The sequence below is a fragment of the Hypomesus transpacificus genome, chromosome 3, assembly GCF_021917145.1.
Source record: "Hypomesus transpacificus isolate Combined female chromosome 3, fHypTra1, whole genome shotgun sequence".
NCBI lineage: Eukaryota > Metazoa > Chordata > Actinopteri > Osmeriformes > Osmeridae > Hypomesus > Hypomesus transpacificus.
Genome location: NC_061062.1, coordinates 10,520,039 through 10,529,958, shown reverse-complemented (window position 1 = coordinate 10,529,958; position 9,920 = coordinate 10,520,039). Strand labels below are relative to the sequence as shown.

The window sequence follows — 9,920 nt, the reverse complement described above, 5'->3', positions numbered from 1 at the left end:
GTTTTAACCAATAGGGTTGCGCAGATTTGTGAATCGCGTTCCTGTTTGAGAGTTTTGCGGGAAGTTCAGAGCCGCATCAAGGATAACTTTGGAAACAGCAGTAAAGGTAGATATTGACATGTTTTATTTTAATAAACTGCACAACTACTAAACGACTTGTGCATGCCTCTGCACATCATAACGTAAATTACCGTGACATGTGCCTCAACGATGTTACATTTGGCAATCTAACGTAAGTCAGCGACTCATTCTCAAGACTTCAAAACAGGAGCAGAATGCAAGGCCAACATCATCGTTAACACTGTAGCTCGTTATTATTCCATGTAGCTACTGTATGTAATGTACTTTCAAGCTGCACTGCGTTGCTAACTGGCTAACCAGCTTAAGAAAGCACCGAGACATGTTGCTAGGTCTGCAGCCCAGTAATACTAGATGGTTCCGTGAAATTATGCCTGCCAGCCAGCTAGCTAGCTAGCTGCTACTGTACTGTAGCAACACAATCGACAAGGAAAGTACTAGCTAGTGTCTGTTTCACTGCAGATGATTTGAACGGGAAGAAGATGAAATCCTGTTGTACGTAGTCGCCTATCTAGCAAATTGTTCCACGCTTTATGTCCTAATTCCCTAGGAAAATAGGTATGGTCATATGGTACACTGTATGTATTGTGTGAAATGTATATTAGCCATCTAGCTAACTATCGACTGTATTCTTTAATCGCAATCCAGATGCCGCCTAAAGCCAAGGCAGTAGGAAAGGGCAGAGGACCTGCTAAAAGGAAGCTGGCTGAGGAGTTCCCACCGGGAGAGATACTGACAGACACTGGCAAGAAGTCCTGGAAACTGGGTGCTCCAATAGGACAGGGAGGCTTTGGACTGCTGTACTTGGGTAAGCAGAATTACGTCTATAGTATACAGAGGAAAGATAGAAATGAGCAAAGCAATAACTTTTTTTTCTCTCTATACCTGTTCTTCTCCAGTTTACACAGCAAGTATTTTAACCTTTTGTTTTCCCTCCAGCTGATGAAAATACACCCAAACCCGTTGGAGCAAATGCTGCATATGTCATCAAAGTGGTGAGTCATCTGCATAATTCTTCTAACTGACAGGGTTTCTGAATTCCCCTTCTGTTCTTCATGGTCAGATTAAGCTTCTTCTTAATAACGTACAAGACAGCCCATTTCACAATCTTTGAAATCACATCAATTCGTAACGACGTGGGTTTTTCTAAAAATGTCTTCTTCCTAGGAACCAAGTGACAATGGACCTCTGTTTTCTGAACTCAAGTTTTACATGCGAGCTGCCAAGCCTGATCTAAGTATGCTGCCACACCCCCACTTATATTGTCACACATACTCATCCCCCTCCACGAGCAGGAGGCCCTACACACTTTCTCTTTACACAGAGCAAGGAGCAAACAGTCAACTTTCTTAATTAAAAACAAAGTTGTGGGTTGTCTGTTCCTTTCTGGGCCTCTTATGGAAGAAGGCTCCTCGCTTACATAGTGCCTTTGGTGGCTGTGGTGTTCGCCCCAAGGCCACAGCTTTGCATTTTATATAATAACAATCCAAATGTCAATCTCCCCTGACAATTAACTGTTATATTACTAAGGAACCAGAGGCTCATATTTTATTCATGGGGAGTATCACGTTGTTGGTAAATATTTGTCCCACCAGCAGATTAGCTCGCGGCCGCACACATTCAGGTCTCCCCCCATGGAATTCTGCTCTTATTACTTTGAGCATCACCACCTCCACCAACATCAAGCTTATATTGTATTTAGAGTGTATTGAAAGGGTATACCTAGAAATGGATTCTTTTTTTGCATATTCAACTTCTATCATATTCGGAGGAAAATGTTCAGTGTCCATTTTGAGTGAATTCTTAATTTACATATTATAGGCTTTGCTCAGAGTTTCCTGTCAAGTCTTCCTTGAGGGTTAGGGTTAGCTGAGTGGCAGTTCTATGGGTGTCTGTGAAGCCATCTGTGACATTGCTTGTAAAAAAAGAGCTATTCAAATGTATGTAAAAAAAAAAAAAAAATGTTTTTTAATGTTTTGAAGTACTCCTTTTTGACATTTTAGTTCAAACCTGGATGAAGACTCACAAGATAAAGTATCTAGGCGTTCCAAAGTACTGGGGGTCAGGTCTTCATGAGAATGGAGGGAGACGGTGAGTCATTGGATAGCTTTTCCAATTCCTTGACAGTAATCTTTCTCCCATACACTTAGGTAGATGGCTTTGTTCTCTGTAGGATTAACTTGCTTCAAGCCAAGTCAGATGACATTTGTGGTTAAGCCAGCAAGCACAAATCTATGCAGACGATATCTAGCATGCTTTAGCCACACCCAAACATACCTCATGCCGGTAACTTGGCTGACACATCAGGAAAGGTATCTAAATCATTTCTGCTTCCTCTTGTATTCTCAGGTATAGGTTCATGGTGATGGACCGGTTTGGGACAGACCTGCAGAAGAAGTTTGAGGAGTGTGGAAAGAGTTTCTCCCGAAAGCTGGTCCTGCAGCTTGGGCTGAAACTCGTAAGATATTAACCTTAGTTCCTTCAATCCACGCCAGTTGTGTTCTTCACGTCCCTCAATTAGGGACTCGCAGTACTTAATAGAGCCAATAACCTTTTAAAACTTTAACTCTGTTCCAAGGCTTTAACAATAATAAATGCCGCATTTTTATTTGTCAATTCCTCCTTTCCTTAGCTGGATATACTGGAGTACATCCACGAGCATGAGTATGTTCATGCCGACATCAAAGCGTCCAACCTCCTCCTCAGCCACAGCAACCCCGACCAGGTCAGTACACCCCCTCACGCCCTCCCCCTCAGAGGGCACTAATCACCAACCACCTCCATACACGTCAGCCTCCATAAACCTGGTTGAAGTGCCATTTGAAAAACATCCCCCCAACTTGAAGTGTGCATGGTTTAGCTCACACAGTACAGCCCAAATAAACAGTATCAAAAGGCCCACTCTGCCAGAACAATTCAACATGCCTGATATATACATATATTTGACGCAGGTCAGATAGTTATTTCAGAAAAATACTTTGAAGGCTTAGGCTACTAATACTTAACTGAATTGATGTCACAGAATTGCCTGGAATGGGGACATTTTTCTACTAAGTCCACTTACCCACCCTCCTACCTCTCCAAACAAGCAAAGCCTCTTTGACCCCTAGATATGTAAGAAAGAAAAAAACGGGCTTGATATTTATTTTGATTATAATGCTCTTGTGCTGCTTCATTAGATTCAATTAAGTGTGTGTGAGAAGGAGGAGAGCAGGGGAAGCGAGCGGGGTGCTTTTATTGTGTGTCTCTAAACACAGGGAGAGATTAGACTGCAGCTAAGAGCTCTTTTGAGCAAACAAGGTGGGGCAAATATTTAATTTGGGGATTAATAATGTATCAGTGGTGTGTTATTAAAAGTGCTATTTTTAAAATTACAATTTAGAAAATCAAGCCCTGGGGATTTGGAGGGGGGTTAGCGGTACAGCGCGGCCGCTAGCTCTCTGCCACCGGCCTACAGAGTTATTGGAAACACTTGTTTGGGACTCATAAAGATGTATTTATTGTGAAATTGTATTAAAGTTTTCTTTTGGAGCAGGCTGCAGGCAATGGTTAACCTTATTTGTATATGTATACATACACAGTATGCATATGCATACACACATAGGGTGGATGTATTGTTAAGGCATGCTTTAGCTTGAATTGAATTAGCTGTTTCTGTGTGTGTGTGTGTGTGTGTGCATGAATTGGTCTTGTTTTGTTTGTGAACCTGTAGGTTTACTTAGTAGATTATGGACTAGCCTATAGGTACTGTCCCGAGGGCGTGCTGAAGGACTACAAGGAGGACCCCAAGAGGTGCCACGACGGCACCATCGAGTTCACCAGCATCGACGCACACAAAGGAGTGTGTAAGTACCACACTGGACCAGCATGACACGGTGGCAGAGCCAGTTGTTCGGATGTTTCCCATGGATCAGAACTCTCAAGGCAGTGTGTGGTACTGAGGGGTCACCCTCTGCCTCAGTGTGTGGTGAAGGTGTAAGGCCGTGTGTGTGGTTCCCTGCAGCTCCGTGCAGGAGAGGAGACCTGGAGATCCTGGGCTACTGCATGGTGCAGTGGCTGTGTGGCCGGCTGCCCTGGGAGGACAAGCTCCAGGACCCTGTCTACGTCAGGGACTCCAAGATCAAGTGAGATGACACACACTCACACACTCACAGGCGTGCAACCTGAGAACATGTACCACACACAGAGAACATGTACCTCACACACAAAGCAGGGTTTTCCGCAGCACTTTTCAGTTAAGGGGGCCTAAGCAACACACGCCTGCCGCCTTAACTACGTCGTAAAAAAAAAATATATATATATATATATATATATATATATATTAAAAAAATATATATATATATTATTATAGTGATATCTGCCATGGTCCTGTTTTCTCCTTTCCATTCCAAATTGTGACCAACGCCAGTCTCCCTTCTCTGCTGAAGGGACAGGCATTAGCGAGTCTGACAGCAAACCCCACCCTAAAGCCTGAACTAACAAACTTTCTGCGGGAAACCCTGCACAGAGAGCATGCACCACACACATTCATGTGCACACAGACTCCTATGTTTTACTGGGGCCTACACAGACGCCCATTCTTACAAGTACACACACCTCTGACAAATGGGGTAAAACAGCATCCAAAGAGATATTTCAAGACATCTTTGTTTACCCTCGTGGCTGTTTGTGGGAACTTGAGCCAGCGTGGAAGCTGTCCGTGACAGCTCACAGACAGCGGTTGCAAACTATGTCACACTGAGGATTAGTTAATGGTATGTGTCAGTAATTAACGGTATGCCATTGAAAGGCCCAAGGAGCTTGTAAAAGCCGTCAACATTAAACCAGCTCTTGTTGTGTTTGTGTGTGTGTGCTGCCTTTCCAGTTGATGTGCTGAGATTCTAACTTGTTGACTCGCTCCAACAGATGCCAAGAGAATGTCTCAGAGTTCATCTCCAAATGTTTCCCCTCTGAAGACAAACCAGGTAAGGGCATCAACGCAAATGCATGACTTGTATATAGATGTATAGAATTATTTGTATAGAACAAAAACAAAAAATGCATGCACTTGCTCCTCGCTGTCTTTGCAAGTGAAGCGGTGTGCTGTGGATTTGGTCCTTGAGAAGCACCTGTGTTAGCAACAGATGAAACTCCTGCTTCTGTTTACAGCCAGGGCGCTAATTGAACTGAAGCACCTCCTGGTTTGACTCGCACACGCGCTCATTTTGACACGTGCTCATATACGGCGCACGCACGCTTCTTCTTTACCTCGTAATGTCTGTTCTCTCTCATAATGAGCAGAGGGACCTGTTGATTCATGCTCGTAATGAGTGCTAATTCATTAGCACCGCTGCTAATTCCCCTCGGCCAAAAACTTTCCACTTTAACTTTGCGGCGAGGCGGCAAACTCCTCTCCCATGAAGGGTGCATTAACGCAAGGCACAGGCGAGCGGGGGGAGAGGGGTTGAGCAAAGTTGATTTGCTTTAGAGTGAGACAGAGTTCCAGGAGTTCTAACCCCTTTTTGCTTTAAAATTGGAAAGTACATTTGAAATCCCTTTCCCTGCTTTCACAACACACACACACCGTACCGCCACACCCTGCCGTACCCGCCCGACGCCGTCACCGGCGCTCCTGCTCAGCTTGGCGGCCGGCAGCCAACGTGACAGAAGGGGCGCATTCGACGCCACAACCGCCACAGGCTGTTGTCACGGCGTGCATCGCAATCAGCCATGGGAGAGATGGACCTGTACCGTCATGGCCGCCATCCTAATCATCGTCATCATCGCAATGTCTCATTCTGTTTGGTGGGACTGCTCTTAGTGCCAGGCGAGGGTGAACAACAGTCTGGGTTTCGGGGGAACGGAAAGAGGGAAGGGGTGATGAGAAGGAGCGTCAGAGCAGAAGGAGGGAAGGAAAGGCGACATGCGGCGTACCCCCCCCCCCCCCCCCCCCCCCCCCACACACACACACACAGTTCTCTCTCTTTCCGTTCCCTGTCCGTCACCTCTCTCTCTTTCTCTCTCGTGCTCTCACTCGCACTCTGCATAGCCCCTGGGTCAGTTTCCGAGCGTGGTGCCATGAAGAGGGATTGCAAACAGGAACTAGCAGCTTATTTGGCAAAAGCTTTTGGGACAATGTGGCGTGTTCAGCACCGGCGCTGTGAGCGCTTGCGTTCACGCGTCAACCCGGCCCGCCGCCGCGCAGCGCCTTGTTGCGTCTTTAAGGGCCCTCCGAGTTTCCATTCTGTTTACTGTGAAGCAACTAGAAGAAAAGGATGTGTGATGAATTGGATGTTTTCCCAACAGAGTCTTTGATCTTCAAATTCAAGAAATCACTTTCATTCCGTGGAATAAAACAAATGGCACTCTCTTCAGTGTTATTATACCTCTGAAACCACACGTGAAATCCTAATTGTGTTTTCCATGCAATTATTTTCAAACATCAGATGAACTTCAGAAGTTTATGGAAGAGGTCAAGTCCCTGAGCTATACGGACAAACCGGCCTATCAGAAGCTGCGTTCCATCCTGCAGGCGGGGCTAAAGTCCATTGGCGCCAAAGATGATGATAAGCTGGATTTCTCAACTCAGGTCAATGGTGCTGGGCCTTCGTCTCCTGTCAAGGTCAGTATCCACACACACACACACCAAGCTGTAAGAGGTGTGTGTGTGAGTGTGTGTGTGTGATACACAGTCATGCACTTCCCCGCGTGCTTCCACATTTTCAAAAACCTTGCATCCTAATCCTAGACCCTTAAAAGGGATCCGGTTTCAACCCCATTTAATTTGTTTACCTGTCGAAGCCATTTTGAAATGTAAAAATGCACGCTCACGAGCCAAGGCTAATTGAGCAGGTTAGCAAAGCTAACGCAGAGCACATTGATTTTCAAATACAATTAAAGCGCGATGCTTTTAACAGATGATGCCTTGACCGTTTCTTATTGACGTGTCACCCCCCCCCCCCCTCCCATCCCCGAACGCGTGACACAAAAACACACCCACACACATATATACACGATGAGGGCTACCCTAATAGTCAGGCCAGTTTGTGTTCCTAGACCTGGTTGCATTTTTCTCCTGGGTAGTTTGAGACGGTTCAAGAGCACGATGTGTCTGCCTCCCCTTACCCACTCCCTCCTTTTACTGTCACGGACATGTCTGCTTCATCTTCATCATCCACCTTTTCCCCTCGACTCTTTGCTCTCCTCTTCTGCCTCTCCTTCTTTCACTTTTTGCCGTCTCCCTTTTTCCTATGCGTTCCCTCCCTTCCTCCCTCCCATTTTCTTTCTCTGGCCATCTCCACTGTACCTCACCCTCTCTCTGTCGCTGCCCTCCGTCCCTGGGACAGGTCTGCGAGGAACACTACCGGTGTTTATACTTCGGCTAATGTTCCACAAATGTGCTGACACGCCAACCTTAGGAGATCTGCCGTACCTCCCACAGTCAACGTCCCTCCTCTCCTTCCTTCCCTCCCTCCATCCATCTTTCTTTTTTCTTTGTGCTCTTAACTCCTCTCCTCCATCCCCTCCTCTGTCTCTTTCCCTCATCCGTTCCGTCCGCCACTCCTCATTGTCTCTCGTCCTCCCTTACTCCTTACCCCCCCCCTCCGCCCCGTACCTCTGTCACGCTCTCGTTCTTTCCCTTTCCCTCCCCGCCTTCGTCAATGGCGCTCGCCCGCACGTCTGCATATGGAAGGTGCCACCGGGGAGCTGGCCGGTGCCAGCGGAGGGGTTACCTGCTCCCGCCGCCGTTATTGTATGTAATTATCCAGCCAATCTGTTCACCTCAGCGGGGTCCGCATGGTAATCATGAGGAAGAAATTGGGCAAAAATGGAAGGCGGCTAAAAGAGGAGAGAGTAGGGGGGGGGGGGTAGGAGTGTGTGGGGCGGGGGGGGGTGGAGGGGGGCACTGGGTGAGCGATAGTTCAAGTCCAGGTGAGGGGGTGGGGGGGTGCGGGGTTCATTACAGGGAGAGAGAAAAAGGAAAAAGGGAGGGATTTTGATTGCTGTCGTTAAGTGCACCTCTCCTTCCTGTGACGGCAAGGCCCTGGTACAATGAGGATGATGGCGGAAATGATCGTAGGGCCGAATTATTTTCTATCTTCTTTTTTTCTCTTTTTTTTCTCGTTTCAGAGAGCCAAATTAAAGTTGCGTTTCATGGAAATGCTAAAAGGATACGTGTGCCTTTTTTTTCGAGTGTTCAAATCGGTGAAAAATCCTGAAATCGGCTCCCTGACGTCTTTACAACATCTGTGAGACACCAGAATGATCCTCTGCCAAATGCGGTTATTTAGATTGCGCTGGTCAAAATGTTCTAATGGGTCATTATAATGTGTTTAGATGTGCCAAGGGCATCCTCGTTTGCTACGCAGCAATAATTATATCTGCTCGAACATCAGAAATGCTGGTTGCAAGCCTCCAGCCGTTCAAACAAGCGGGTCATATTTGTTTCAATGTGGAAGTCCTGGTAACCTAGCTTCACCTTCTTCTAGACTCCTTCAAGCCACCCAGTCAGTGGGGAGCTCGGACTTCATCACGTCTTCATCGCTCTGAGATGATCCGTTCACTCTTTGTTGTTTCTCTTCATGTTCACAGAAGAACACCAAGCGAAAGAAAGTGGTGGAGAAAGAGGAGGATGAGACTGACAGCATGCCAGCCAAGAAAAGGGCTGTCGCTAGGAAGAAAGGTAAGCTTCTCCTCCTCCTCCTTTTAGTTTTTCTGTTCTCCTTTAAATAGCAAGGCTGTTTTAGGGTTCCAAAACCCACTGATCCAATAGAGACCAGACTGGGGGGCCCACAACCTTTGGAACAATTCCATGTAATCCCTTTTGAGTAATGTGGAGGAGCACTGTCAAGAGCTCCATGAGACCTAACTGCTGTCTATGTCATGGCAGCGGTCAATGGGGTCAAGAAAGGTCCCAGTGCTGAGAAGGCAGTGAGTCCAAAGAAGGCCCCTCCCAAGAGGAAAGCTGCTGTCAGTGCCGAAGCAGAGTCCCCAGAACCACAAGTCAAGAAAGGCAGAGGAAGACCCAAGAAAAACCCATAGTCTACCCCTCATCCATTCCTTCTGTCTCTCTCTCTCTCTGTTTCTCTATTTTCTAACCTCTTTTTGCTGATTTTAAGAAATGTACCTTTTTGGATTTTTGTAAAGTCTGGTTTGTAACTGTCTGTTCTGCTGTTTTTTTTGCCATTGGCCTTTATTAGCACGTCTGAATAATCAGGTGATGCCGCCACTGGTTGGATAATAAATACATTTTAAGATTGTTGTGAGTATTATTTATCAACTTATACTTGTTGAATCTACCTCTTTTTAGTTATGACATTTCAACTGAGAGGAAAACACAGGGGAGGTTTTGACTCCCAGGCTTTTTACCCAGAAGCTTGTCCTACTGTCTGGTTGAACTGTTCAGCTCGAGTTCGCTCTTGAATTCTCCAAAAATGCGTCTGTCCTCCCTCTGTGAATCTCTGATATGCTGTGACAGCGTGGATATTAGCTGGGCAGCACTTTATTTCCCCTATCCAGTCAGGTTACATCAGAGAGGGGTTTGGGAATAGAGATGAGATGTGTTTCATAAGTATTTAAACAGGGTTTTAAGTAGAGCTGGTCATCTTTCTCTACTGCAAAGTTCATTGGAGCACCATTCCCAAATGAAGGTCTGATGGGGATTCAAGTTGTCGGTGCACAGTTTTGCTCAGCTCTTGTTGTGGCCCTGTGTCGGGCCCTGCTGCCCACACTCCCCCCACCACCTTCTTCCTCCAGTGTACACCCCTGGCCAAACAGGACAAGTCATTGGAGCTGATATGTAGGCACGCAAATTGGTCGACATCATTTGAGAAACTGCTGCAAATTAGAGCGATTTGTCTTTA

The 9,920-nt window shown here is 46.3% G+C and overlaps 1 protein-coding gene across 2 annotated transcripts; it reads left to right on the top strand.

Moving 5' to 3' along the window:
- The first annotated feature begins 6 nt into the window (after positions 1-6).
- vrk1 (VRK serine/threonine kinase 1) lies at positions 7-9,316 on the top strand. 2 transcript variants are annotated; one of them, XM_047018332.1, is made up of 13 exons: positions 7-106; positions 727-886; positions 1,018-1,073; positions 1,246-1,315; positions 2,082-2,169; positions 2,428-2,536; positions 2,711-2,803; positions 3,791-3,923; positions 4,082-4,202; positions 4,984-5,042; positions 6,504-6,679; positions 8,650-8,740; positions 8,948-9,316. In XM_047018332.1, the coding sequence occupies exons 2-13, from the start codon at positions 727-729 to the stop codon at positions 9,097-9,099; spliced, it is 1,308 nt and encodes a 435-aa protein (XP_046874288.1). In that variant the 5' UTR covers positions 7-106; the 3' UTR covers positions 9,100-9,316. The 2 variants fall into 2 exon arrangements, with proteins under 2 accessions (XP_046874288.1, XP_046874289.1); XM_047018333.1 differs by lacking the exon at positions 7-106 and adding an exon at positions 545-636.
- Positions 9,317-9,920: the final 604 nt, after the last annotated feature.